General features: G+C 42.4%; 1 protein-coding gene across 6 annotated transcripts in view; it reads right to left on the reverse strand.

The window, feature by feature from the left end:
- The window catches only part of LOC146965274 (phospholipid-transporting ATPase IH-like), a 38,387-nt gene extending 17,013 nt beyond the window's left edge, over positions 1 to 21,374 (reverse strand). For 5 of the 6 annotated variants that reach the window (XM_085764405.1, XM_085764403.1, XM_085764406.1 and 2 more), the window contains exons 1-14: positions 20,845 to 21,374; positions 9,510 to 9,632; positions 9,140 to 9,229; positions 7,276 to 7,356; positions 6,486 to 6,593; positions 3,973 to 4,101; positions 2,486 to 2,589; positions 2,340 to 2,390; positions 1,654 to 1,718; positions 1,481 to 1,562; positions 1,234 to 1,384; positions 946 to 1,143; positions 678 to 851; positions 1 to 34 (exon numbers count right to left, since the gene is read on the reverse strand). In XM_085764405.1, the coding sequence (XP_085620531.1) occupies positions 1 to 34; positions 678 to 851; positions 946 to 1,143; positions 1,234 to 1,384; positions 1,481 to 1,562; positions 1,654 to 1,718; positions 2,340 to 2,390; positions 2,486 to 2,589; positions 3,973 to 4,101; positions 6,486 to 6,593; positions 7,276 to 7,356; positions 9,140 to 9,229; positions 9,510 to 9,632; positions 20,845 to 20,883 (1,429 nt within the window). In that variant the 5' untranslated portion in view covers positions 20,884 to 21,374. Of the gene's footprint in view, positions 35 to 677; positions 852 to 945; positions 1,144 to 1,233; positions 1,385 to 1,480; positions 1,563 to 1,653; positions 1,719 to 2,339; positions 2,391 to 2,485; positions 2,590 to 3,972; positions 4,102 to 6,485; positions 6,594 to 7,275; positions 7,357 to 9,139; positions 9,230 to 9,509; positions 9,633 to 11,569; positions 11,732 to 20,844 lie in introns of those variants that run through there. The other variant, XM_085764404.1, reaches the window with a different exon arrangement.
- Between the last annotated feature and the right edge of the window lie 6,279 nt (positions 21,375 to 27,653).

The raw sequence follows: 27,653 nt of genomic DNA on the forward strand, positions 1-27,653 counted from the left end.
GACACAAAGCCCGGAAAAACAGATCTTCATGTTCCTAGAGATGCAGACAAATACAAAAACACAGGAACACACATTGATAATTAATCTCCATTTTATGAACGCAGATGTTAATTCATTTCAAAGATGCATCATTGATGCATATGTTTTTTGAGTTTGGCGCTGCTGTGGTATTTTTTCCTTGCAAAACATAGAAATAAAGCAGCACATCTGTGAAATCTTTTTGCTCAAGTTTTCTATCCATTTAAGTTTTGGCAGCAGTGCTCTTCTCTCTCTCTGGTCATCTGTGGCGGATACTGCTGACTATACAACTTTTCTTCTATTAAATCTAAACAAATCACTGTTGCTGCTGCCAAAACTGCAAGGCTCATCACTTTTCTGTGTATCAGAGGTCTTTTTTCCCCCATGTAAGACATGGAAAACACTGAGGGGTTACAAAGAAAATGAGCTGGGTATACTGTAGGGTTTATATACTGTATTCATCAGCAATGGAAATGCAAAATAGAGCTGTGTTTATAATAAAATGTCAGAGGAAATTACCGCGCTGATGCTCCTGCTTGAAATATGACATGTTAATCTGCAAGTGTTTCCATTCGGCAGCCAAGTTAGTGCAGCCAAGTTTCAATTCAGGCTGGATTTAGAAGCCTATTTGCTTTACAAACACACGCACGCACACTTACTCTCCTGTATCCTCCAGGTGAGGAATCAATCATGTCTATACTGGAGGCAGCGCTGAGGATTTGCCCGTTGCAGATGGCGTGCGGGATGTAGACGTTCCCATCGACACAACATTCAATAAACTCCATGTTGTTCTCAGTCAGAGTGCCCGTCTTATCAGTAAACACATACTCCACCTGGGAGGGAGGAAGGGTAGAGTTAAGGCCGTGCCTGAAAAGAAAGTTTACAGTCTGACAGTGTATGCAAATGTGTGAAAATGTGTGTGTGTACCTGGCCCAGCTCCTCATTCAGATCAGAGGTGTTGACCTGAGCGCCCTCTCCCAGCTCTTCATCAAACATCTCCTCATCCCAGGTGATGAAGTAGGAGCCGAGGAACTTCTGCATCTCCACCGTCACGTACATAGACACCGGGATGATGTAATTAAACAAGACCATGAAGGCCAGGAAGTCTGTGAACGCTCGGATCACCTGGGAGGACGAAAGACAACAACAGCTATGAAGTTTTTTATGACCAGGCAGCAGTGATGTGTTGTTGTAAGTCGAGGCTGATGAACGGACCACGTGTCGCTGGCGCTCGATCTCCGTCCTGTGGTTGTACCAGGGCTCGTCTCGGTCGGGGGACCACTGCCAGGCGTATTTCAGAACCGTGTTGATCACCGCTTTACTGATCAGGATGCACAGATACACTATGAGAAAGGCATTCATTGACCTGCAGAGAGACGGAGCGAGGGGAGCGAGGGTCAGGCTCACAGATCGGGAGCTGAACTAATCTAACATGAATCAGACATTTAGACATGAAACATACTTTTCTACAGCAGAGCGCTTTTGAGATTTAGACTGGTAATTGAGCGCCATCTTGGTCTCCATGCCGGTGTAGACTGCAACAGCTGAAGGGGAAAGAAAACACAGAGTTACCAAGGCGATAATGACATCAGCCTCTCCGTTACTGTTAAACAGCGTGAATCTGCGAGATATTACCATAAATATGTTGTGTGTTCTTCAGTGTGGCTCCTCTAAGGAGCAAGTTCTCAGCCCCAAGTGGTCTGCAAGAATAAAAATGGGAAACACATTTAAAAACATTAAATTAAGCTGGACCTCCTTCCTACTCCACCGCTATATGCTGACACCTTCTGATTGCCACATCAGCTAAAGCTGGGAATGTCGGCGCAGAAAAACCTGAACTGTACAGTTTATCTGTAGGATTTCATACCATGAAGAAGATCTGCTGTTTTGATTTTCTTTGTCAACTATTTGAAAATGTTTATTTGACCCTCCACAGTAGAGAAAATAAAACACTATCATGTGCTACTGCAAATATATTATAATCCAGATTTAACTTTTTGCTCACTTTGTGTATTATGGTGCATTTTCACTTTGTGTTCTTCACTTTTATTTTCTCTGAAGTTACTGTTAAAAAATGTAAATGGTGCACATATTTAATAATTGCACTTTGTCCAAAGCTTTACAACATGAAATAGCCAGTTGTCCACTTGTAATACCGTGCATAGATGTTTGTGACTGTTCTTAGCATTTGGATTTTCTTCAGTTTGTGTGTTACATGTAATAAATATTTGTTATTGAAAAAAAACCCCAAAAAAACAACATTAAATTAGTCTGAGAAAAAAAGTCAAAACTAAAGAATAAAGAATAGTAAGTCGACTCACCTTGCCACAGGCTCTTCTTTGTCTTTGTAAATATTGATCCGCCCCACAAATCTGTGAAAGGTCAAGGTAAAATCAAATTAAGATATAAGAGATTCATCTCTGAGGTCTGTGTACAAGATGCATCAGAGAGTGTGTGTCAGACTCACTTGTAGAGGTCAGGCTGAGGTTGTTCACATTCAATAGTGGCATGTAGCGAATCCACCTCCTGCTCCGTTCTAAAGGCCATGGTATCTGGTACAGCATAATAGGTCTGAGATAGAGAGGTGGAGGAAGGGGGAAGAAGAGGAGGAAGACAACAGAGTGAAAATGTCACCCATTGCCGCTAATGAGAGCAGGTTTAATCTGACTCCTCTGCCCGGCTTCCTGCAGGTTTCTAAATGACCCGGAGAGCCAGGTGGGTGAGCTGTGATAAAGCGCTCCTCCTGGGTCAGCGGAGGACAGCACGCTGGGAGGGTGAGCGCAGCGGGAAGTCGCCCCGGGGCCACCAATCAGGAGGGTGGATGGAGCGCTCCACGCTGCATTGTGTGTGCGTGTGCTCAGCCATGCATATGGTCATGTGAGTGACATCGGTGAACATCGGAGAGGTGAAAATGTGAACTGTGGTGTGTGACGGTGTGTCACCTACGTCTTTGTGCATTTGTTGAGTCCAAGTGCGTGTTTTGATTCAAAAGCATAAAGCTGCAACGTTTTTTCCATTTCAATTAATCTGTTAATTGTTATTAATCACTTTATATTTTGGTGTTTGTGTTGGAAAACGCTGATAAATACTCAGCACTATTTCCTCCGACGACCTACGATGACATCGTCAAATTGCTTGTATTTGTCTGAATAACAGTCCAAAACCTGTGTGGGCTGTTCATCACCTTGACAAGTAATTGTCAATTGATTATCAAACTAGAATGACACTCAGTAGAGAGCAAACCTGTGTCAAGGCCAAACAATCCTACTGTACATCAAATTGTACAAACTCATAGATGTCGACACCAGAAATATTTCTGATATTTTTTTGATTAATTTAACAAACATTTTGTAATCAAAGTTCTCTAAAACGTAACTTCTTCTATAACCAAAATTGCTGATTAATTATCTGTCAAAAAAAATCAAAAAAATATGAAATATTTGGTCTAGTTGAATGTGACGACATGGATGTAAAAGTAAATTTAGGGCTTTTTAAGACAGTCAGTTTCTAAGTGCTCTTATTGGACTTATTGGAAACTAAAAAGTAAGATAAAAGTAAGAGGACACTAAAACTAGCAGATACCATGGAACATAGTGTGAAACTATTGTATAGGATTATATAAGATTATATAAGAATGAGGAAGAAGAGAGACCTACTTTCCAATAATACATACAGTAATGCTGGTGAGAGCATATTGCCTGGTAACACTGCTGTTGTTTTCTTTTTATGTCACTGATATAAAAAAGTTTGTAATTTTAAAAGGATGAATGTATTATTTGATTAAAAAAAAAAAGGCTGAACATTTGGGATATCAAAAGGCCTTAAATATGGCAGAGTGATTTCACAGACTTTTCAAACACCCATGTGGATGTCTCATTTTAGGGATTTAAAGATGATCAAGTAAAAGTTAAGTGAGAATTAAAAAAAAAAATGTGTGTGAACTGGTGGAGGCACCTTGTGACTCGACTCCCCGTCCAGGCTGGTGGTGGTGACGTAGCAGGTCCCATCATGGCGGCTGGAGGAGAGCAGGATGAGGTCACAGGGGAAGGTCTCGTCCTCCCTCACCACCACCACGTCCCCCACCTGACAGGACACGACACATAATGAGTTCCACGTCCATAATAAATGACAAGTATTTTGACAAGAGGGTTCACGCAAACATGGAGTAAAAGACATACAGACAGACCTGCAGGGTAATCGTCTGCTCATCCTTTAACATCCCTCCTTTTTTTTTTTTTTTTTTTTTTTTTCAAAGGATTAAGAAGTTGCATAACAGATTATGCGAGCGGAGCAGCTTAAGCTTTGATAAATCCCATCTCCACGGTGACCATACACATGACACACGCTCCCTGATTTTGCATGATTAATATATTCATCATTATTCCTGCTCCCAATTCACACTCTAATCCGCTCCTTTTGATCTACAGAAGTGAGAAACCTTGGTAGCAAAAAAAAAAAATAAATAAAATCAAGAAGACGGAGACACAGATGGAGAGAGAGGCAGAGAGAAAGGACGGGGACAATAACAAAGGGAGACAGAAGGGAACTACAACTACCACATCACGGCTGTCTGCCTCCGCCACTCAGACTGGTTTCACGTTGCATAGCTGTCATGTTATATATTAACAATTTGTGTACAATGTTGTCATGATTTCTGTCTGAAGTCACTGAGACCTTTGACCACTGACAATAAAATAATGTAAAATGCAAAATGTTTGTTGTGTCAAGGCGTTACTGAAATATAATGTCCATGAGAATGGGATAGGTGGATAGATAATTGGACAACTTGCACTGGTGCAGAGGTATATAAAAAAACACACACACACAGAAGGAGAGTTTGTGTGTGTGTGAACGTAAAATGTCTGTCCTGTGCAGCTCAGTGAAAACTACTACCATGGTAACACAAGCTAATGCTCTGTAACCTTTAAGGCTGTGTAGCCGTGTGGACGCCTCGCTCTAAAGAAGACCCTCAACATCCCACTCAGTCTCTCTCTGCACACGCCACAGGAGCAGCAGGAGCAGACGCAGCAGAAACAAGACGGACCTGTACCCCCCCCCCCCCTCTAAATACCCTCTTGACACAACGGTGGAACAAGACAGAAGATTACTATACATCTACATAGGAGGTGCTGAGCCAGACATTCACATTATGCAGTCTGACGCCTCTGTTTTCATTCATGTGGAGACGATATGAGAGACGATTTCTGCAGAGCAACATGCAAGCTCAGTGAAACTGGTTCTTGCTTTTCAACAGAAAATCTTGACATTCAACCCCTGAGTTTTGCGTCAGGACCACAGCCACTGTAAATAAAAACTCAAATGAACTGGCATCTTATTTCCTCTACACAACCATCGTCTGTTTATCATTCTTGCACTCTGCAGCAGTGGCTGAAAATTAACACTGGGGTCTTTTGTTTCCATTGTTGAATTTATGCGGATAAGTGCTGAACGGCCACTTTTTGACTGGTCAGTTCATAGTCACGTTTTGATTGGTTGGTCGTTTTGCAGCCTTGGTTGGTTGATCTCTAGCTGCGAGTTCCCTCAAAAGTGGAGTAAATACAGCTGAGAAGATGCAGTTTCAGAAAAGTATGATCCCATAAACAGTCATTGGACCGTGGTCCTGAAACTGCAGCCTCCTCCTGTACAGAAACATTATATTGTCTCCATGGGAAATACAACTGAGGAAGAGCTTGTGTATTGGTTTTACAGTCCAGCCAAACTAAACATGGTCTAAGAGGATTCCTTGTGTCACTTTGTTTTAATCAAGAAGACCAAACAGTCATCTGAAGTTGTAATACTGAACTCATGATTAAAGGAGAGAAATCCCTTGTGCATGATTATGCAATTTGATTTTTGACAAGGCCCAGAGCAAAATTATATAGAAAAACAGTTACTGAAGTCTAATAATATTACATATTAATGCTGAAAAGTCATGAAAACAATCAAAAATTGATTTTTGACAAGGCCTAAAGCTAAATAATATAGAAAAACAGTTACTGAAGTCTGATAATATTAAATATTAATGCTGAAAAGTCATAAAACAATCAAAAATTAGGTATTACACAATTAAAAATCTTGAGTATTATAAGACACATCCAGTAATTAGCCTGAACATGAAGATATCTACTGTTGCATCATGGTGACATAAGAGAACATGAGGGAATGATGACAGGAATATCCAAACTCATGAAATACATCAGTCCTGTTCATAAGGGAGCTCTTGCATAGCGTGCCAGGGGACACCGATTGTCCCCCTACTCCGGTTTCAGGGAAGTTAATTGGTGGGAAAGACAAGAGAGAGAACGTGAGGAAGGAAACAACGTCGGAAAAGGACTGCAGAGAGGAAAAGGAAGGAAGGGGGGGGAGTGAGAGCGACAGATATAGAAAAAGTGAGCTCTGCAGCAGTACAGTGGTGTTGCTCTGTGGCCTCAGGTGCTTTATTGCTCTAATGAGGCCGTTCTTCTTACCCGTAGCTTGTGACTCTGTGTCCTCACCACCTTCCCCTGCTGCACCACATCCACCGGACACTCGTTTATAGAGCAGTCAGCTTTGTGTCTGAGCCAGTCCTCATAGCCCTGAGAGAGAGATGCAGCAGGAGGGATGCAAGAAGAGAGAGAGAGGAAGAATGTAAGAGGGGGGAAAGGAAAGGAAGAGAAAACCAATGTGTTTGTTGGCAGGGTAGAAACAGGAAATATAGATTATTGTGCAGAGAGAATCGGGGCCAGAGCGTAGCATGAGATCAAGAGTGAGAGGGAGAGGGGTGAAAGTCATACACTGTAATTAATTAGCATTGTGCTCCCTGAGCTTAGTGACCTCTTTCCTGGATTTCTAGCCAACACGTCATGTTTTAGATTTATGTCCCAGTAAAACTCAGGCTTCCTTAGCCAGAGCAGCTTCATCTATCACTGATAGTACCCCATCCCTCAGTGCTGAGATGTGGTGGAGAGGAAGGATGCATCTCCCAGGGGCATGGGATACTCAGCTAGAGTGATTAACAGAGGAGACCATTCATTATCATATTTCTCACATCACCAGACATATTCAATGGCATGTCCTTTTCGCTGAGAGAGGAATGCGTATATACAGATAATAGAACAGCCGACTGGTAGAGAGTGTGTTTGTGTGTTTGTGTGTGTGTGTGTTTGAGGCTGGGAGTTGGTGTTTGTATGTGTGTGTGTTTGTGTTTGTGTGTTTGATGTGAGGATCATTGGAGGGTAATATTTCCAGGAAATGCGAGTATGTTTGTGTGTGACCTACCTGTTTTATGGCGGTGACAGTGATAACAAAGAAGAGGGGCAGGCCGCTGGTGACTGGGCTGGTGGGGGTGTCGATGATAAGCTGCAAGGGAGAGGAACAGTGGGGAGGGGGAGGGGGAGGGGGAGGGAGGGAGAGAGGAGAGTGGGAAAGGATGCCAAGTAATGCAACGCTGAGTAAGGAACTGTAGCAGGGCAAAGCTTCTGTAATAACGAATCAAGCACCAATCTCACAAAGTTAAAGTATCCAAGTAATCAAATCTTGTTTTATGTGTCCCCATCTGCACTTAACAGGAGAGCAATACAGCAAAGCGGCCCGCAAAGAATACAAACACCGCCGCTGTGTGCCATGCCCAGTTTGTCTCATTAAGAGGGTGCAGTATTTCACATGCTACTGATACAACATACAGGACACAAAGACCCAAGCTGTGGTTACACTGCCGCCCTTTAAACTGCTGCTGCTGCTGCTGCTGCTGCTGCGTAAGAAATCCTCCTGAGTGATTATTCAACGTTTAGTGCAATGAAAGTGAATCAGGGAGAGAGGCTGTTTCTCTTTGATTCTTAGTCTTTTTGTTTTCGTTTTGTTTGTTATGATGTCTGTATGTTTTTTTTTACTTGTTTGTTTTAGTTGCTTAACTGCTTTTCGTTGTTTTTATAGCAACGATATAAAATGATACTAAAGTCTAAGAGAAAATATAAGATGATTTAGTCAAGTCAAATTACTGACTTGTTAAATGTATCAACAACTATTGGAGGAACTGCTCTGAATTTCTGTGGACACTGATGTCCCATGTAAAGTCATGTCAACTTAGTCAAATTAGCCTGCTGTGTTTAAAATGTTTCAATCAGGTTTTCATAGATCAAAGAAAATGTCAAGTTAAAGGGATAGTTCAACATTTTGGCAAATTTGCCCATTGCCATAATCCCTATATTTTTAGGAGTAGGTCCGCTACCTTTAATTGTCGGTGCAAGCTATTTTTAGCCGTGAGCTGCTTAGAGCTACGCTACGGAGGCTAATGGGATTTCTTGGTTTCCCTCATCAAACTCATCAAATACACAATCCAACAACTCCAAAACGCTCTGGTGGACAAGTTGTGACCTGCACATTCACCACGCTATGAGACAATAACTGAACTAAGTTGTTTTCGAGGTAAATTCATGCAAAACCGCTGATGCACATTCCCGTCTCTGCATTTGCCCCAAAAGCAACTCCGTCTGGTAACGTTGTGTTATTATCTCATAGCGTGGTGAATGTGCAGGTCACAACTTGTCCACCAGAGCGTTTTGGAGTTGTTGGATTGTGTATTTGATGAGTTTGATGAGGGAAACCAAGAAATCCCATTAGCCTTCGTAGCGTAGCTCTGAGCGGCTCGCGGTTCTTCTCCACCGTTCTAAAAATAGCTTGCACCGACAATTAAAGGTAACAAACCTACTGCTATGACTATAGGGATTATGGCAATGGGCCAATTTGCCAAAATGTTGAACTATCCCTTTAACTTTGGGTTCAAGTTTGAGTTTCTGAGTTTTAAAAAAAAATCAAATCTGCACTACAAGGTTACACACTGGTTACATATGTGTGTAAAAGATGACCAGTGTTCAGCTGTCTGAACTTCACCAGCTGTCTCTGGGAATATCTTCATGCAAACCCCGGACTATAAATAAACATGGGCGAGTTTCACATACAAAAGAAAAAGATTATACAGTATACAAAAAAAAAAGTCACCCATCACGAGATCTTAGGATGCTTCTTTTGTTTGTTTGTTTTTAACGAAAAGAAAGCTAGAATTATATTTCCTGGAAGTTTGGGTGTTGTATTTTCAGATTAAAACAACTTCTAAAACATTTTATATTTCTCATGAAAATCTCACCTGGACCAGAAATATGACCAGGAAGTAGAAGTTAGCGATTCTTCTGAACTGCTCGAACAGATTCTTGGGGATGAAGTTCCAGAAAGTGTACTGTGGGACAGAGCGACAGCAAAGTGAATATCACACACACACACGCACACAAAAAAAAATAAAAATAAAAACAAAGACAGAAACAATAGAGCATCATAAAAATCCTTCTGGCAAAACAAATGCTGATGCACAGCTTGATGAACACGAGAAGAGCGAAATGTGTCATCCTTAAAAAACATGGCCACAATAGGGATTACATGGTTGTCTGAATACGAAACAAAGAAATAGTGTGATGATGAACAGCGTTGTGGCACTGACTCACGGGCTGTGGCTTGCTCACCTTGGAGGAGACAATGCGGTTGTCGGGGTAACGCTGAGGGATGTAGGCCTCAGCTCCCGGAGGGGGTTCTTTATGCCCGATGTACACCGTCCGGCTGTCCACCCAATTCTCCTCCCCCACACACTGATGGAGACAGAGATGATATATAGATATAAATAGCAAAAACGAGCAGAAACGGGGGGGAAAAAATGGGTTCAAACACACCGTTCATCTGTGTTCGCTTACAATTCATGACCTACTTACTATTACCTGACTTATTATTACAAGACTGATTCAATTGAATATTAATGTCACCCAACACTTTACACTCATTGCGGTGTTTCTGCTTCTACCAAATGCAGACTCTCAGCTATACATGGTGTGCAGCTATACACAGCTATAATTTATAATTCATTATCTGATGGTGTGTCTTTTACACCAAACATCCAATAAACCACATTTTAGATGTACAATTTTGCCATTGTTCTCAGCAATAACCATTTTAGTCCATTCAGGTACTGGAGCCGTGATGTGGTCCAATCACCAACAAAACATTTTCTTTGATAATTTAGTTTTACAATCATAGTTTCATTATACAAACAAAATTAGTTTTTCGATGTGTGAAAGGCAACAAAATGTTATGACTGTTTATTTCCTTTCAAATTTTAATCAGCTCACCAAAACACTGGCCTGACTAACACTGAGATCAAGACACAGTGTTGCCACCGGACTGTGCTGCACGACTTCAATAACTTCTTTTAACAAACAACCTGACAGACAAGACTGAAGGATGAGTGTGTGTTTGCTGATGTGTGTAGGTGGGATGAGCTCTGAGTCACACAAGTGTGGATTTGTCATTTATCTTTTCACTTCTTCCTTTCCTATGCAGGACCACTCTGCAGTCTGCACTTCGCTCCAGCCGCTCATTATTCTCTTTTTTCTTCTGCACAGGTCTAAAACAACACGCAAACTCTGTTAATCCTATGTCTTGAGACAAAATAATGAACACAAATCAGTCCGTGTGCGTGCAAACCTTCATCTCAGTTCATCTGTCACGTTTATTAATATAACATACAGTCTAAGTAGCTCCCTGGGGACTAACAAAGAGCACTCTGGGATTTTAGCACAGCACATATTTTCTTTCCAAGGTGTCCTTCATTAAAAACTAATGTGGGACAAGGGCTGTCCAAGTAAAAAAAAACAAAAAAAAACAAGAGCGTAGACACCACAACATTCAGCTGTTTGTTTCCATCTAGCTTCCTACATGGCTCCTAATGTTTTGGCCTGAGTGGGCAGTGTGAGCGTAGCCTTTGGCAAAGCAGCCGGCCTGACACAGCTCAAATCAGAAGTGTTGACCATTAGCAGAAAAGTTCTGGAACAAGCACCTCGGTGGAAGCAGCGCTCCACTGCTTTAAACGTCCTCAACGTTTTGGCAGGGATGCAGCTCATCATTGCCAATGAGCAAAACTTTTAATGTCTTTGTGTTCAGAGTTCACATGATGTAAATTTAACACTCTAATCTTGTTACATCGATTCCCAGTAACCTTGTAGTTTGAAATCCATAAATTTGAAACCAGCATACGTTTGCACACAAGTTTAAAATGAATGTGACTTTTCCTACTGGAGAAAAAAATAGCAAATCACAATAGTGAAAAGCTCAGAGTCACACGTCTAAACTTATCCACTGTGATCAACAGGCGCTCGGCAGTGGGATAAAAATAGACTCGAAGCCAACAGTGTCAGCCGGCTTGAGACCCCTTCAAAACATTAGGAGGGCAACATGACCCAGAGAGATACAGCGAAATGGAAAGAAAGAGAGAGCGAGAGAGAGATGGAAAGTGAGGTGGAAAAAAAGAGAAAAGCAGGCCGAGCGGGAGGGAACAGCAGGAGCCGGAGTTAAGGAGGAACGATATGACACATAATGGCAGACTCATTACACTTACAAGTTCCTTAGTGAAGGTAATGTAAATGAACAAAACAAACCATTAAGAAATACATGCAATCTGTTGTAGGGGTGTAGAGTGTCATGCTCACTGGTCTCAAGTCAAAACTGTGTCAGTAGAAAGTCAAAAATAACTCACTGGGTCCTGTTCTTCAAACATGCCTTAAATAATCCAGGCTAACATCATGTTAGGGGGCTAAAATTATCATGTTAAAGCGGTAATGTCAGTATTTTAGTTCAAAACATTCAACAGAACGTAGAGAAATAAGTTTTGATGTTATGTCAAAGATGTCTGCGTATTGTGTCGCATGTCAAGCAACTAGTCCCGTCACATCTCGTAATACTTCTTTGAACCTCAAGAGGTGATAATGTCTCGGCGTAGTGTCCAGTCTGTCCTCAGTCCAACATCAGAGAGCAATAATTGTGTGAGTGACCTATAAAACTGCGTTGCAGCTGTCCTCTTTTAGAAACATCCATCACCCTCAGCTACTGATGCTGTTAATGCTCCTCAACGTCTCTTGGCTCGTCCTTTTCTCCTGCCACCGCTACATCTCCTCTGTCTTTTTCGACTGGGCAACATTAGCTGCAGGAGCACACTTGCATGTCCACCCTGAATAACAGGTGCCAAAAGAGTGTCAAGTTAAACACTTTTTGCATTTGATAAAACATGCTAGCTCTACATATTGTGTTATTTGCAGTATGTTTTTTTTTTAAAACTAGTCAGGCTGTATCAACCTTAAAGGGATAGTTCAACATTTTGGAAAATTGGCCCATTGCCATAATCCCTATAGTCATAGCATTGGTTTCTTTACCTTTAATTGTCGGTGCAAGCTATGTTTTGAACAGCAGAGCAGAGCTGCGAGCTGCTCAGAGCTACGCTACGGAGGCTAATGGGATTTCTTGGTTTCCCTCATCAAACTCATCAAATACACAATCCAACAACTCCAAAACGCTCTGGTGGACAAGTTGTGACCTGCACATTCACCACGCTATGAGATAATAACAGAACGTTATGAGATGCAGTTGTTTTAGAAGTAAATACAGAGTCTGCTTGCTGAAAAACTGTCCATGAAGGCAACGCGCATCAGCGGTTTTGCATGAATTTATCTATAATACAACTCTGTCTTTTAACGTTCCGTTATTATCTCATAACGTGGTGAATGTGCAGGTCACAACTTGTCCACCAGAGCGTTGTGGAGTTGTTGGATTGTGTATTTGATGAGTTTGATGAGGGAAACCAAATCCCATGAGCCTCCGTAGCGTAGCTCTGAGCAGCTCGCGGCTCTGCTCTGCCGTTCTAAAAATAGCTTGCACCGACAATTAAAGGTAACAAACCTACTACTATGACTATAGGGATTATGGCAATGGGCCAATTTGCCAAAATGTTGAACTATCCCTTTAACGGTTCATGTGGCACATAAACATGTGGTAGCTTGGGACTTGCCACTGGTCCTGCAAACCTTGAGCAAGCTACGTTTTGAACCATGACAGAAGAGATTTTGAGGGGAAATGTCAATGAAAACTGGTGTTTTTATCGACAGGTACAACAGCCAAAGCGTGTGAGTGAACTCCATGCAGTCTTTGTCAGCCATTCATGCCTACGATGGAAGATTTTATCCCCCAGCTACTGAATTAGAGGCATATCGCACTCTCCTTTTTCAGTCGATGGCGGCGGTGACAGAGCATACTGGTTACGCCCAGGCCGGGCAACATGGAGCCTTACAGTAGGCGCTCTGAACAGCTGTTCATGTGCTACAGTGTCAAGAACAAGAGGCAGGCACCGTCTGAACAAAGGCTCTCCCACGGGGTTGTTGAAGCTGTCAAACGAAGTAGTGTGTCAAGCAGGGATGTGACCGACTCCTGGGCGGTAGCAAGAGGGATGGATCCTTCCACTGGCCTCTATGAGCTCACACTACTAGGCGCCGGGTATCAGTTCCTTGTGACACTGCTGGCACTTTGTTTACTGCCAGGAAGGAATGAAACGGACCAGAAGCTACGACGGTAACTATGGTTCTGTAAATTCCTCGGTGGACTGCCAGTCATGCCGGTCACTTGAAACCTTGCTAGGGAGGCCAGATGTAGGATGCCATACGATATTTATACTGGGGGGGCATGCAGGTAGCCTACATGTCAGATACATGGCTTTGTTTACATAAGAACTTGACCTGCACGCAGCACGAGGAGTTATAGCCAAGTTGATTACTGCCACTGGAAGCCATCCAGGACTCACAGAACTGATACCTTCCTAACCTCTGTTAACCGCTTTGAACACAAATTTGACCTTTTTACCTGTTGAAAAAGTATCTTACAGAGATTTTTTTCAAGTATTTCTTATTTCTTATAATTATTTATTAATTATTAATTTATTATTATACAATACCGAAAACACCTTAAAGGCCTCACTGCATTTGGCATTAGAAAAAGCCCATATAATCACATGACTGTGTCATCCCAGTGGCCACTGTTAGCAGAAATGGTTTAGCTTGCAACAATGAGCTGAATCATTCCTGGGAACTGATTCAAACTACGGGTTGGGCCAAAGGCCAATGTGGCACAACGCATGTTAATCACGCATCAAAAAAAGTAGTTTACTTCAACTTCGACAGCCCTAGTTGTGATTTACATCAATCCTGGTAATATTTATTTAATTAGCGTCGTAGCAATTTCTACCACATTTCCCATCTGTATATAAGTCAACATAATATCTGATACTTTACACTTTTACTTTCTAAATCTACATTTTCATGTTTTCATCATTCACCCCATCATCTCTGTATCTGCACTGTTTCCTGCCTTGGCGAGTGTCACGCCCTGACAGTGTGACTGTGGGAGAGGGATGGAGAAAGACAGAGAGATTGCATTGTGGTTTGTAGTTATCTGATCATTAATCCTCACTGATCCGTATCAACCCCCGGCCCACTGTTCCCTTTTCATTCTACTGCTCCATCAGACAAAGTGGCCGGCTGGTTGGTTGGAGGACATGGAGGCTTTGTCTTTATTAACAACACTGAAACAGCCTCCTCACAGAGAGACTGCTCTTACATCAATCATCAACGATGACAGGGTGGATTTGATAACAGAAAACATCCTACCACTGCAACTTTGCCTTCATGATTCAGACTGTACGGTGCTGCACTCTCTTGAGTAGATGTTTTTCAACTGTTTACGCTCATGAGAGAGAACAGATGCAGGTCTGCTATTTTTAAAATCTGAAATGCTGCTTTCCTATTTATTGTCCTGGCTTCCTCTTTTAGCCTGTCTAGCATTTTAAGATGCAATCCTCTGTTGCATTTAACAGCACTGTGTATGTGTAAATCTTCATAGTGGAAAAGTGACCCCTGACCCCGGTACTTCCCGGATCTATCCATGCTGTCATGCTGCCTGATGTGGGTCCTTTCTATCACGGAGGTGTAATAAAAAGGTACACGCCATTAACTGGCCTGATTAAATTGTCATGTCTCATTCCTCCTCCACTGTCGCCACCATGCCGCGCTGCGGAGCCACAAAGCTCGTTGAGCAGGTATCCTTCATTAACTCACAGATCAAATTCCTCTGACTGAACTCTTCCCTAATGAACTCCTCATGTCAGCTGAAGATGTAGAAAAAATAGCAACAGTACAAACATGGCTACACAAGAACACACACATGATACATTTGTGCTTTAGATGACCAATTTTATGGGAAACATTATGGGAGAATATAAAATGATAACTGTAAAACGTATATATTATAATTATAAATTATTGAGATGAATTTAAAATGTGAAAATGTAAAGGTTTCTTAAACGTTTAGCCAGTTGTGGCTTCTCAGTGTTTGTAGCATGTGCAAAGCCTGGCTGGATGTGTCACCAAAATGCAAATTCACACTAAATTATTCACCAAAATAAAACAGTTGTACAATAGCAACTAGTTCTCACGTGGAAATTATTTGTTACTAATATATTTATGCTCCCTTACTGCAAAGTGTGGCTTTAGCTTAGCTAACTGGGCTAAAAGCTAATGCAGCCTATACAGTAACTATGGCTCGCTTAGATTGAATGTTACTGGCTAAAAGCCAGTAACATGTGTTTATTGTTCTTTATTTTGTGCTTTTTAATGTTGTTTATTCCGTGCTGTGTGTTTTGTTTTGGTATTATTTATTGATGATTTATTCTGTGTTTTTGATGATTTTAACTGCTGTAAAGTGTCCTTGAGTGGCGTGAAAGGCGCTTTCTAAATAAAATTTATTATTATTATTATTATTATTAAAATATGAAAGGATAATCTTTCATAATTATGTATAATGTAAAGACATTAAATTAGCCTACACTAAACATGGGGAGCATACGTCAGTGACAGTCCGACTGCCCAAAAGTCCGACGGCTCATTTCTCCGACTACCCATTCTATAGTGTTAAGGTTAGGTTTAGGGTAAGGTTAAGGGTTATTAGGGCTACTTAAGTCGGAGAAGTGGGAGGTCGGACTAATGGACGCAAAAATAAAGAAATGTATGGTCGGAGAAATGGGTAGTCGGACAGACGTCATGCGCCCACTAAACATAACACAAGTATATTTCTATAAGGAGGATGCATCGCACTAAACTAGCTGAATAGCATTAGTTAGCTATGTGACTTGATTGTTTTCATTTACATGTTACAACATCACACAGCTGCAGCAAAGTGTAAATAACTTTTTACATTTGATGAATTTATGAATAGCCACAACCTAATGTTGTTCATGTAAAAGTTTCACTGATTTATAAGGTCGTTTAACGTTAAAATAGAAGAAAATAGAGCATGTTCACAGTACTACTAAACCATCTCTGTGCAATTTTGGGAGGGAAAGTTGAAAGAAATGCAATAACTTATTAGCAAAAGCTGTGAAGTCTGTCGTAGTACTAGGCGAAGATGAAAGGAGCCTTGAGACCTTGATCAGCTAAAAAGGAAGGAGGCTACCTGTTCAATATGCGCTCCGCTGCTACTCATTTGCCATTAATCACCATAGCAACACAGTATGCCAGGAGCTACTACATCTGCAAATTCAAAACACAAAGAAAACAGCTTCACACAGAGGCTTTGTCATGTATAGACCGAAGATCAAATGTGTCACATTTTCTCCTTAATTTAATGCTGTGAGGCCGGATTTGACAAGATATGAGATTTTAAGGGAAATATGCAAGTGTTGCTGCTGCAGACAATATCCTTGGGATCTTTTGGGTGCTTTTATTTCATTCAGCTCAGACTTATTAAAAATCCTTTCTTTTTTCTTTTTTTTGGGGGGAGCAGAGTAGAATCAAAGAAATAATATAAAAAAAAAACATCAAAAGCAGCAGTGAGGAAGAAACTAATTAAATAAGGAGAGGGAACTTAGCTCAAAGAGAAAGTAAGTGCCATTAGCTGTTATAATTATTTATTAGGGAATAATATTATGGGGGAAAGGTTGCACAGGTGCAGGCAGAAAAAACACAGACGTGGCAGTGTTTTGGTTTGAAATGTGGGAAAAAGTAGTGACCTTCAGCCTGTACGCACACCATCCATGACAACAAAAGCCCACCCCACCCCCCCACCCCGAGGATGCAAGTAATTGAATATTAACAACAAAAATAAAAAGATAAATATGAGGAGATTACTTTAAAATGACAAAAAATGTGTATTCTGTTGTTGCCCTAGCTTCCTCTCCCACTTGACTTGCCGTGATCCAACTGTTACATAAGTCTTTAATCCAGCTGTGCTACTTCTCCTCTCCTCTCCTCTCCTCTCCTCTCCTCTCCCCTCCCTCTCTTCTCTTCTCTCCTCTTTCTCCCACCACTGTAATCTGCATCCTAAAAAACCCTCTCTTTCTCATCTTGTCTGCATTTAGCGCCGACAACACGCTAACACAGGCTTGAAACTGTGCCTTCTAATGAAGCGTCTGTCCTCAGGGCCACACTGTGGTGGTGGTGGTGGTGGTGGTGGTGGTGGGGGAAACAGAAATCACTCCTACGAAGCCGCACGCCAATGCATGGCGTTTGTGTTGCCTCTGATATGCACACACACGCAGGCCGGCCGGCGGGCGAAGCTTGGCCCAAAACACAAAACCTGTGAGTTCTTCTCACCTAAATCCTCTGTCTCTTCTCCGGGGGGGGGGGGGCAACTCTGAGGAGGGGGCAGGCTGGGGGGGACAGGAATAGACTGCCCTTAACCGTTTGTAGCAGTGCGTGGTAAACAGTAATCTAGCCGGCTGTGTTCGGCCTTTCAACACCAGCCAGGGGAATCAAAGAGCTGTAAAGTTGCTAGAAACCTTTCTAAAGCCCTTCAAGCTCTCCGGGACCTGCTGGCACCTTTTTTTGATCAAAGGCGGACATCGCTGGCCTTTCTCTTTTATCTGCTGAGGTTGTGAGAGGTCTCTGCAAGAATAACAGTTACACACTCAGAGATAAGATGTAAAGGAGGGTGAGGACAGAGGGGGTGAGGACAGAGGGGGGGGGGGCAAGGGTAAATCTAGCCGGAGGCAGGAGAGCGTAGTGAGTGGCCACGAGGCTGATGTAGATCAAAAAACGCCGTTATCACAAGACTGTGACAGAAAAGGTAAGATGTTCATATAAAAGGACATTGTAGATACTGAAGCTATAGAAGGTGTTTTTTTAATAACAACATCACCAACATATATAAGCATCGTTCAGATCCAGATCATGACCTCATGCGGTTCTCACGGTTTGAGCCCGTCTGAGCCATCACGCCATCGCTATTATTACTGCTACCAGTCGATAAAAAGGGCACGGAAGAGAAGGCAGTGGAGACAGTGGATACTGACCAACACACACGCTCACACACTTACTCACACTTCCTCACTCACAGACCCATTATCAGTTAAAACCGCATCAGGAGGTCATTTACTAGATAAATCTCATTATAAATAAAAATCTCTTCCTGTCGTGTCGTGGCCTGGGGTCTGCTGACATACCAGAGCAACAGCGCACACACACACACACACACACACACACACACACACACACACACACACACACACACACACACACACACACACACACACAGAGTACATCTTATTGCATGAGGGCTTAGCCATTCTTTTATGCCAGCCCAGAGAGAAAAGTTGAACAGATTTAGGTTATTACGCAACAAAATGTCCCATTTAAACTTTGTGCACTGCAAAACGCCATGGCACCTTATTTATCTTTAGAAAAACTATTTACCAAAGTGTAAAGGCTTTTTTTCTGGAGTCAGACAACAGGCTTACGTTATGTACGAGCAGCACAGCAAACCTTCAGAAAATCTAATTTCCTTCTCATTTATAAAGTGCTGCACTGGATACATCTGAATTGTCTGCAGGTTACAACAAAGTTTATCAGCCAAAGCTGATCATGCACCAGTGGTCAAAACCAAATCATGAAATTATCTCAAAGACACACACAGGTCACAGTAAAGATACACCTGTTGTCTGTACTTTCTTTTTGGGGCCGGGTATACGGTATGTTTTACCTTCCTGAAAGAAATATATCAGTTGTTCATATTCATTTTCACTTAGCTCCTGTTTGTTTAAGTCAGACACTAATGGCCCTGGTCGTCAGCCTTCATCGTGGCTGTTGCACTTTGTCGCTCTCGCCCTGAAAAAGTCTGACACGCTGTACTTTTATAGAGACGTTAAAACAAACCTAACCCAAAGCAAGGCAGAGTTGAGACACACAACAAATGTCCCTCGCATAAAAATACACCAAGGACAAGCCACAAGTCAATGACAGGGTGATAATAAGGGAACAAGATATGAAGTGAAAGGCTCATAAACTTGCCCAGTGGAGGAAAGTGAACTAAATCAGACCTGTATTCTTTAATGGCTGAGGGTGATTTACGGATTCAGCTTTTCTTTTTTATTAAAGTGTGAAAGCGTTGAAGGCTGCATGGGCTACATTCGGACGCCGGTGACCTTGATGGGGGGAGTTTACAGAGAAACTGCTCGGACACCCGGCTGCTTATCACATGTTAATCACCTCGCGTGATGTAATGTTGTGGTCTTACGTGTGTTACGGTCTCACTCTCTGTGGAGGAGGCAGCTGTTCAAGACTGTAGGCTACAGCATGCAGGGTTAACAGAGGCCGAGATATACGTCAAGCATCCGTCCAATTCTAAATCAATATGTGGATAATTAAATTAATGATTAATTCCTTGTCTGCTTCCCAGTGAGGATGCAAAAGGGAAAAGGTTGAGAGATGAGGGGGGGTGTCTTCAACAACCCCCATCCATCCCTCCATCCTCCTTCCTCCGCCTCCGTGGTGGATCTGATTTCCCCTGATATTAGCCCTGCTGGAGCATCCGTCAAGCTCCCTCCACACTGTCACCTGCCCACCACACACACACACACACACACTAATGCGTAGAATACAATCTTAACAAACCAAAACACACACACAGATAGTTATCTTCACAGCACCTGAGCCAGGTTTAAGGTCACATGAAAGGGTTGCAGACTGAGTGCAGCAGATGTGTCGATATACTCCAGATGTGCCCGGTCTGATGAGCATCACCGGGGGCCTGTCAGAGTTGGTTTCTATCGACAATTTTTTGTTTTGTTTTGTTTTTTTCTTTTCTTTTCTCCATCCAATTCAGCTGTCCACAAGCCAGCTGCTTCCTGCTCCGGCAGATACTGATGGCGCCGGCCTGGTCGGACCACGCCACCCAGTAATATGGTTATACAGCTTCATCCGCTTTGGGTAGGCTATAATGTGGATATTTCCTGCTCACAGACTCGATCAAGACTAGATCAGCAATTAAAGATAATGATTTGCTGCATACACTCTGTGGACTGACTGTGCACCCTCTAGTTTAACCAGCACAACTTTCTGCTCCATCAGGCTGGAAGTGGGAACAGTTCACAAACTAATGCTGCACAATGAGTCCTCGCAAGGCCTCTCAAGTCTGTCTTTTGAACCCTGATTGGGATTTATTGCCTCTGCAGACCAGGGCAAGCAGCAGCAGCAGCAGAGAGGGAAGCCATGCGATAGTGTGTGTGTGCCTGCCTGCATGTTGTAGCTCACTCAAACAACTTAAGTGGGCCAGCCAAGTTCATTTCTATTCCACACATTCACCAGCCATCGCTGCTGCATCTGTAGCCACTGGCACATTCCCTATTCAGCCTCACAAAAAAACATTGTAAAGCCCCCCCTCAGTCAATGGTCAGGGCCAAAAGCAGCTGGAGTGAAAATGTTGATCATTGCAGGCGAACAACGTGTTTATCACCCTCAATAACACCCCTCCTCATCCTCATCCTTCTCCTCTCAGAGCAAATCCAATCTGCAACTCATTTCATAGATGCAATAACAGCAAGATGAAACATGCATTAGGCTATATGTATATATAGATGGATAGATATAGATATAGACTGTATGATGGTGCACTTGGAGCTACAGTTGTGACAGTGTTGACAGACGGATGGGGGGCCCTTACGAATCTGCTGATGATATTCCGGAGCCGGGTGAAATCCATCCTTTAGACGAGCTCCGAGACGTGCAGCAGCAGAGATGTGCAGCTCTCCTTTTGGGCTCTTCGTTAACGCTACCTAACGTGGCTCTTTCCACCAGTATCCATCGCTGCTGCTCACCACGACCGCCGCCGCCGCCACCGCCGCTGTGTCCGTGATAGCGAGGAGGAGCAGCGGTCTCTCAGTCGGCTGTTCTGATTTTCATGGCATCCCTGGGAAGAGCCATGCAGCGACCGAGCGATCACAACGACCCACACTCACACTCACACTCACGCTGCTGCTGCTGCTGCTGCTGCTGCTGGCTACATTGCAGGAGAGACTTCGCCACTCACACACACACATAGACACACACATAAACACACGCACACACGCCTCCAGACCTCCGGCTCTGTCCTCGTCGCTTTAACTCTCCGTGGGATCGAGGGTTTTATTCACCCCGGTCGGTGTCGGTGTGTGTCCCTGTGTGGCTCTGTGCTCCGGCGGTGGCCCTCGGTGGTGTAGCGGCAGCGCGAAGCGTCCACAGCGGCGCTCAGCCGTCAGATGACTACGCTGCGCATGCGCAACGGCGTTTTCTCGCATCTCCCGGAATATAAAGTGTGTAGTAGTGCACTAAAAAAGAAGTGGCCACAGTTTCACACGCACATTGCCCAGGATGAAGGAAAACGGACACTGTCCTCAAACTACACTCAGGTGTAAACACGATGGTTTAATATTGTTTCCTCAGCAATAACAAAATATGAGATTAAATACACTTAATCAAGGACTGGACCTAATGTTGATGTAGACTTTACTACTTAAAGGACAGTACAAAACTTTAATATCACATTGTACAACTCCACTCCACAGTTAGGCTATTTGACACATTTCTTGCAAACAAAACACAACGATGCGATAAAACATGAGAATAAAAAATGTCCTTTTTATTTGTAAAACATCTTTCATACCATTAATATAGCAAAAGGTGTTTTACAGCAAAGACAGAACATGCACCAAGTGGTTCAAATGAAAAAAAAATGAAGAGGAACATGTATGTAATATGAAATAACATTAAAGACAATTCGAATAAAATCATTCTCATGTTCTGTAGGATGCAGTAGTAGCTTAAATTATTGACAGAAAATGAATTTGAGGATGATTTGACAACCATTTAAGTCATTTTTAAGTAAAAACACCAGCCATCTGTGGGATTTGCTGCGTTTAGTTTAATACTTTTAATCTATTCTCTATTAATGTTTGAGTTTGGCTGTTGGTTGGACAGAACATAAGTTGTGAAAGTGTCATAACCAAAAATTAGATCCAGTTCAATCGACTGCAACAACAAACTGCTGTTTACACATTTCTATACTTTCACTTAATTTAGTTTTAAATGTGGGGCCTATATTTGTAATGGAGGCTATGGAGCATTATCTGGTTGACCATTGTCCTTTACCTGACACTATACTGTTATGTAAGTAGACAATAAGAGTGCATTACTCAAAACTGATCTGCTAATCTGCCAATCTTATTGTTAATAATTGATTTCATAGGCTCTAAAAGAGTTAGTAAATTATTTATTAACCATTAATATAGACGTGCATGCTATTTATGCATTATGATCAGATGCTTTGTTTGGGTGAGCTTATATTTGACACAAAACATTGAGGACACATTTCCATTTAAGAGCCAAAGAGTCTTGATAACATTGAGCAGAATATAATAAATGTACAGACAGAAGACACCAAGAAGAGAAAACAGATTAGACAAAAGTCTGAACAAACTGTTTGTGTTATGTAACAGGTCTCATGTTTGCTGCACGCGACGCACCCAACGGCAAACCTGTCAATCTTGTGTCCCTGTCCTCACACAATGTAACTTCATATAACTGCGTTTATTATCAGGAGAAAATCTGAAATTAACCACGTCTCCATACAGGGGGGGATCCTGTGGCAACGGGGCAGCAGGGCGTAGCGTCTGCCCCAGACGTTTCATTTGCCGAGTTATGACTTTCAATTAGCACAGACACTATTAATAATGCATGGGGATCCAGCACTTTCAGCTCTGACCTACTAATGCTTGATGCTGCTGTTTACATCCCCCAAGACCCCAGGGCACTTAGTGTCTAATGATGAGTCTGCCTCAGTGGACAGATTACAACATGGCCTTTGTTTTTGCTTGTTGTTCTTGCTGTCATTGTCATGTCGTAGAGATAGGTCGTATTCTTTTCTTAACTTTTTATTCCACACTGATAAAAAAAAAAAAAAAAAACAGGATGAGGAAACTGGGAGAGCTTAAGCAGGCGTCACTTTACCAGCTGCTGCTGCTGCTGTGATTAACACATAGTTGATTAAGTTACTATAACTGTTCCATCTGAGTGGAGGAACTGGGTCATTGTTCATTTCTCCCTTCTGTCTTCTATGTGTGAGCAAGACGGGGCTGCAGAGGGGCACTGGGGCTACGTTCCTCATGTTGCCGTCAGTCATGTGTTGGCGGAAACGCTCTTCTGTATACAGACAGAGATGGTCAGACAGTGAGGTCAAAGGTCAAGAGAGAAATCAAGCAATGTCAGGTTCGTTTAAGAAAACAAGCATGGCTGCAGAAATATGAGGGATGTTTATTCTAAAAAAAGTCATTTAGTCAAGGTGCAGGGTCTCAATACTAACGCTATGCTAACCCACCTAACGCTGGTTGGACTGAACTAGTTTATCCTATTTGTAATATTTGTCATTCCAGGTTTTGGAAATGTTGGAACAGAAAAACACAGACTTGTATCAGTTTTTCCTAATGATATTGCTGCCAAAATGTTGATCTTAGTTTCATTTTGCCTAGGAGTTCTTGGTTATATTCTGATTGCACACAATGAAACAAAGACTTAAAACTTATTCAGCTCTTGATGTGAACTTGGAGGTGACAGAGTTCATTAAAAGCACATGTGGCTGATATGTAAATACTTGCTGTACTGTACTGTTGCCCATAAAGTTTGAATATAGTATATATATATATATAAATACCTCCTCTAATGAAATGATTGTGACAATGTGATTTATTCTTGACAGATGGTGTGTATATCTTCTCAAAACTGTATTGATCAGTCTCTTCCAAACATATCACTGTGAAAATTAAGCCACATTTAATCTTTATAATAGGAATAAAAAGAGGAAGTTATACCAACTTTATGGTCAACCGTGTACATTAAATGCTTTTAAGAGCAAAATAAACGTGAGAAAAGTGCAGAGACATTTTGAGGTGTTGTATAATGGTGTCTGTGTGGTGGGACAGACTGTGGAACAAGCTCCATAGTTGTAGTAGTAGTAGTGCATCAAAATCTCTGCCTTTACAAGATGAAAAAGTGAACGGCAAATGGATTATCACTGGAATACTGCAGTGGTAGAAGAAGATGAAGAACCAGAACTAGAGGAAGAGAAAATATTCAGCCTACCAGTGTTTAATACTGACTGAATGTTGTATATTGGCTGAAACCTTAAACTTTCTTGTGAGTTTTTTTCCTCCCCAACAGGTTTTCAGCTTCAGTTCTGCATGTGTCTCATAATCACTGCAGCTCTTGTTGCAGTGCAAGACGCTGACTCTGTGCTAATGTCAGCAAAAACACTGGATCCTATTATGCTGTAGATATAAATTATCCCCATATCAATGCACAGCCTCTGGAAAAACAGGAAAAACAAATAATGTGTATGAGTGAGGGCTTGTGAAAAAAAACAAAACAACTGCTTTCATTTTTGGATTTGGCAACATTTCCTGCAAGATACAGAACCTATAGATGCTGTAACACATCCCAGAAGAGCGAGCTTCATACAGAGATGAATAAAGTGTAAAGAAAAATCTCAACCATGGAATGACTTATATAAATATATTTAACATAATTGGAGGTTTATTCAATAAAAACACCAATTATGATACAGTAGATGTTTTTTTTGTGATAGGAACATTGAACTCATCTCTTTCTTTCTTTCTTTCTTTTTAGAAATAGCTTAATTGCAAACCATAGATGCAGATCTATAAAGGATATCTGTGAATTATTTGTTAAAAATCAAGAGCAAGAGACATGTTTTAGTGACAGGTGGTCATGTGGAAAGAGGAAAGAGACACAGCAGGATAAATGAACCAAGATGAAGGTGCAGTAATCTCAGCTATTTGGTGTCATCTAGTGGTCGTTACGCAAAAACACATCAGCAGCCTCGGTGCGGCGCTGCCTCTATGTGCCCCATGGCTCTGCTGGTGTGGAATCAGGTAATTTGGCAGCTAATTAATTGCTTTGATTAGTGGTAATTGAAGGGCCGTTAAAGCATGAGTTTACTCTGTATCACGGGAAAACAAATTAACAGAAGGTGACAATTAGGCCTATAGTCTTTTGTCTGCTGTTTATTAATTCATGAAACTTCAACAGTGTCAACGGCCACATTAGACTGATTTGTTATTACTTGACTGAATGAGTTTCTGTGTGTGAGGGTTTGCTTGACTAACTCAGTTGATGAATAAGTGAGTGAATGAATGACTGAATGAATGTGCATCAGAGTGAACCAGCTTATGGGGTTTATATGTGACCTCTCGACTCGTGTCAGAGGTGGGTAAACGTGGCAAACGGAGCTTGTGAGACTAAGATTGTGTGAGTAAGCACTGTGCACAACACTGCAGGACACCAGTCCCTCTCCGAGCAAAGATAATAGGTGTGTTTGTGTCTCTGGCGGTGCTTATATGCGTCACATGCTTTCTCTCTCCATGCCCAGTCTGGGTGCCAAGAGAGGGGCTTAAACCTGCGTCTGGAGATGGAAGCTGTGGAGATCCCAGGGAGCGGATGCTTGGCACCGTGAAATAGGATTTGGGAAGGACCAAAGCAATGAAGCGGGAGGGAGAAGAGCAACTGCCAAGTCCTCTCTACGGATTTGGTGCCCCCCTCCTCACCCCTTAAACATATTCAGCTTGTGCACACACATACACACACACAGACAAACACACATGTGCAGATATGAGGGAGAGAAAGAGAAAGGGGTGGGTGAGGAGTGGAGGGGGAGTTTGCGAACGGAGAAGGAGAGAAAAGAAAAGCAGAGAGGGGAGTATAATAAGAAGAACAGTGTTTGGAGCAATAACATAGTTCAGTCAGAGAGACAGTGACCTGAACATGTGTTCCTCACTGTACCCAACTCAAACAACTCACTAATCCTGCCATGGCTTTTCCAGGTGCCTCCTGCCTGAGTATGTGTGTGTGTGTGTGTGTGTGTGTGTGTGTTTATGCCTCTATGTAGACTATGACATGTCTGCTGCTCATATGTGCTTGGTTTTCCTGGAGCCTCACTGTGTGTAGATCATCTTCTATAAGTGACAGATAGAGGTTGACAAGAAGCAGACAGAGGCAGGGGAGAGGGGAGGGGGGAGGAGGAGGAGTGGGGAAATACAGAGGGCGGGGCAACTCGCACGGCTGTCAAAGGGGGTGATTGATTTTTCCGCCCCCCTGTTATCAAGACCAGCAGCCGCAAGGAGCCCTAATACTCCCAGTCTGACTCTCCCTCTCCCTTTCTCTCCCTCTCTGTCTCTCTCACACACAATCTGCAGCTCAACATGCAGAAAATAGACCTATCAAGTATCATCTGCCTCTCTCTCTCTCTCTGTCTCTTTCTCTCTCTGTCTCTCCATCACGTGGTCATAACAAATATCTAATCAGCATAGTTGGCTGTGTGCGCACGGAGCAGGGAGAGGAGAAGAAATGGAAAACATAGCTGCCTCCATGTGCCTGTAGCTGACAAGAAAGAAAGAAAGAAAGAAAGAAAGAAAGAAAGAAAGAAAGAAAGAAAGAAAGAAAGAAAGAAAGAAAGAAAGAAAGAAAGAAAGAAAGAAAGAAAGAATCAGCCACGAACCCCAGAGTGCTGAAATCATTAAGATGATGCAGAGGAGCAAGTTTAAATGTGTTTAATTGGAGACTTCTGGGCCCTTTCTTCTGTCTCATCTCACATCTCTGTGTTTGTCTCAGACTGTGCTGTAGTTAGGGAAGAATCCAGCATCCAGCACCAAAGCTGACGATGCTCTGGCTGCGACCTTTCCACACGCTGTGGTAAATAAACGCTCAGAGGGAGTGGGGTTGACAAAAGTTTCAAGGGAAGGAAAAAAAGAGGAGCCCCTGCATGGCTCTCCTCTCTCCTCCTCACACTTCATCTTTCTCTTTCAGCATCCATCTCTCTTTTCCCTCTTTCCTGCCTCTTGTTCCATGCCCTCTCCTACCCCCCTCTTGAATGATTTCTAATTCTTTTTTCCCCCCAATTTTCTACAAAGGGCTTGTGTAATTTTGCCATTACTCATATTATTGCTGGTGGCTGCAAACTGAGTCTTGGCGCCATTCCTCAGGTGTAATTGGAAACTGCAGGTGTGAGGGGGCACATTAGCATACACAAGCCTTGCACAGCATACTGCTCCAGCACTAATGGCAGCATGAAAAATACATCTATCATGCTAATGCAGAAGAGACGGATGTGTACTGTAGTTACACCACTGAGACCACTCATAAAAATGTGATATCCTGTGGTGTTAGTGAGCTTGTGCACTCTTGCCAGAGTGAGTCTGTGTATATTTGTGTGTGTACCTGACACACAGGAAAGAGGGAGGACAGCGCGACAAAGTAACACTGAGCATCTGATACAGGCTGTTATTATGAGTAAGAATGCACATGTAAATACAAATATCCGTGAAACACATTTACCTTACCCAGAACACATACTTACTGGATTTCTGCAGGTCAATTACGTGCCATAATATATAGATTATCAAGTATAGTCATCTTGTTGCCCACTCC

Source organism: Trachurus japonicus, chromosome 21, assembly GCF_045865225.1.
Source record: "Trachurus japonicus isolate A0001 chromosome 21, Traja_1.0".
Taxonomy (NCBI): domain Eukaryota; kingdom Metazoa; phylum Chordata; class Actinopteri; order Carangiformes; family Carangidae; genus Trachurus; species Trachurus japonicus.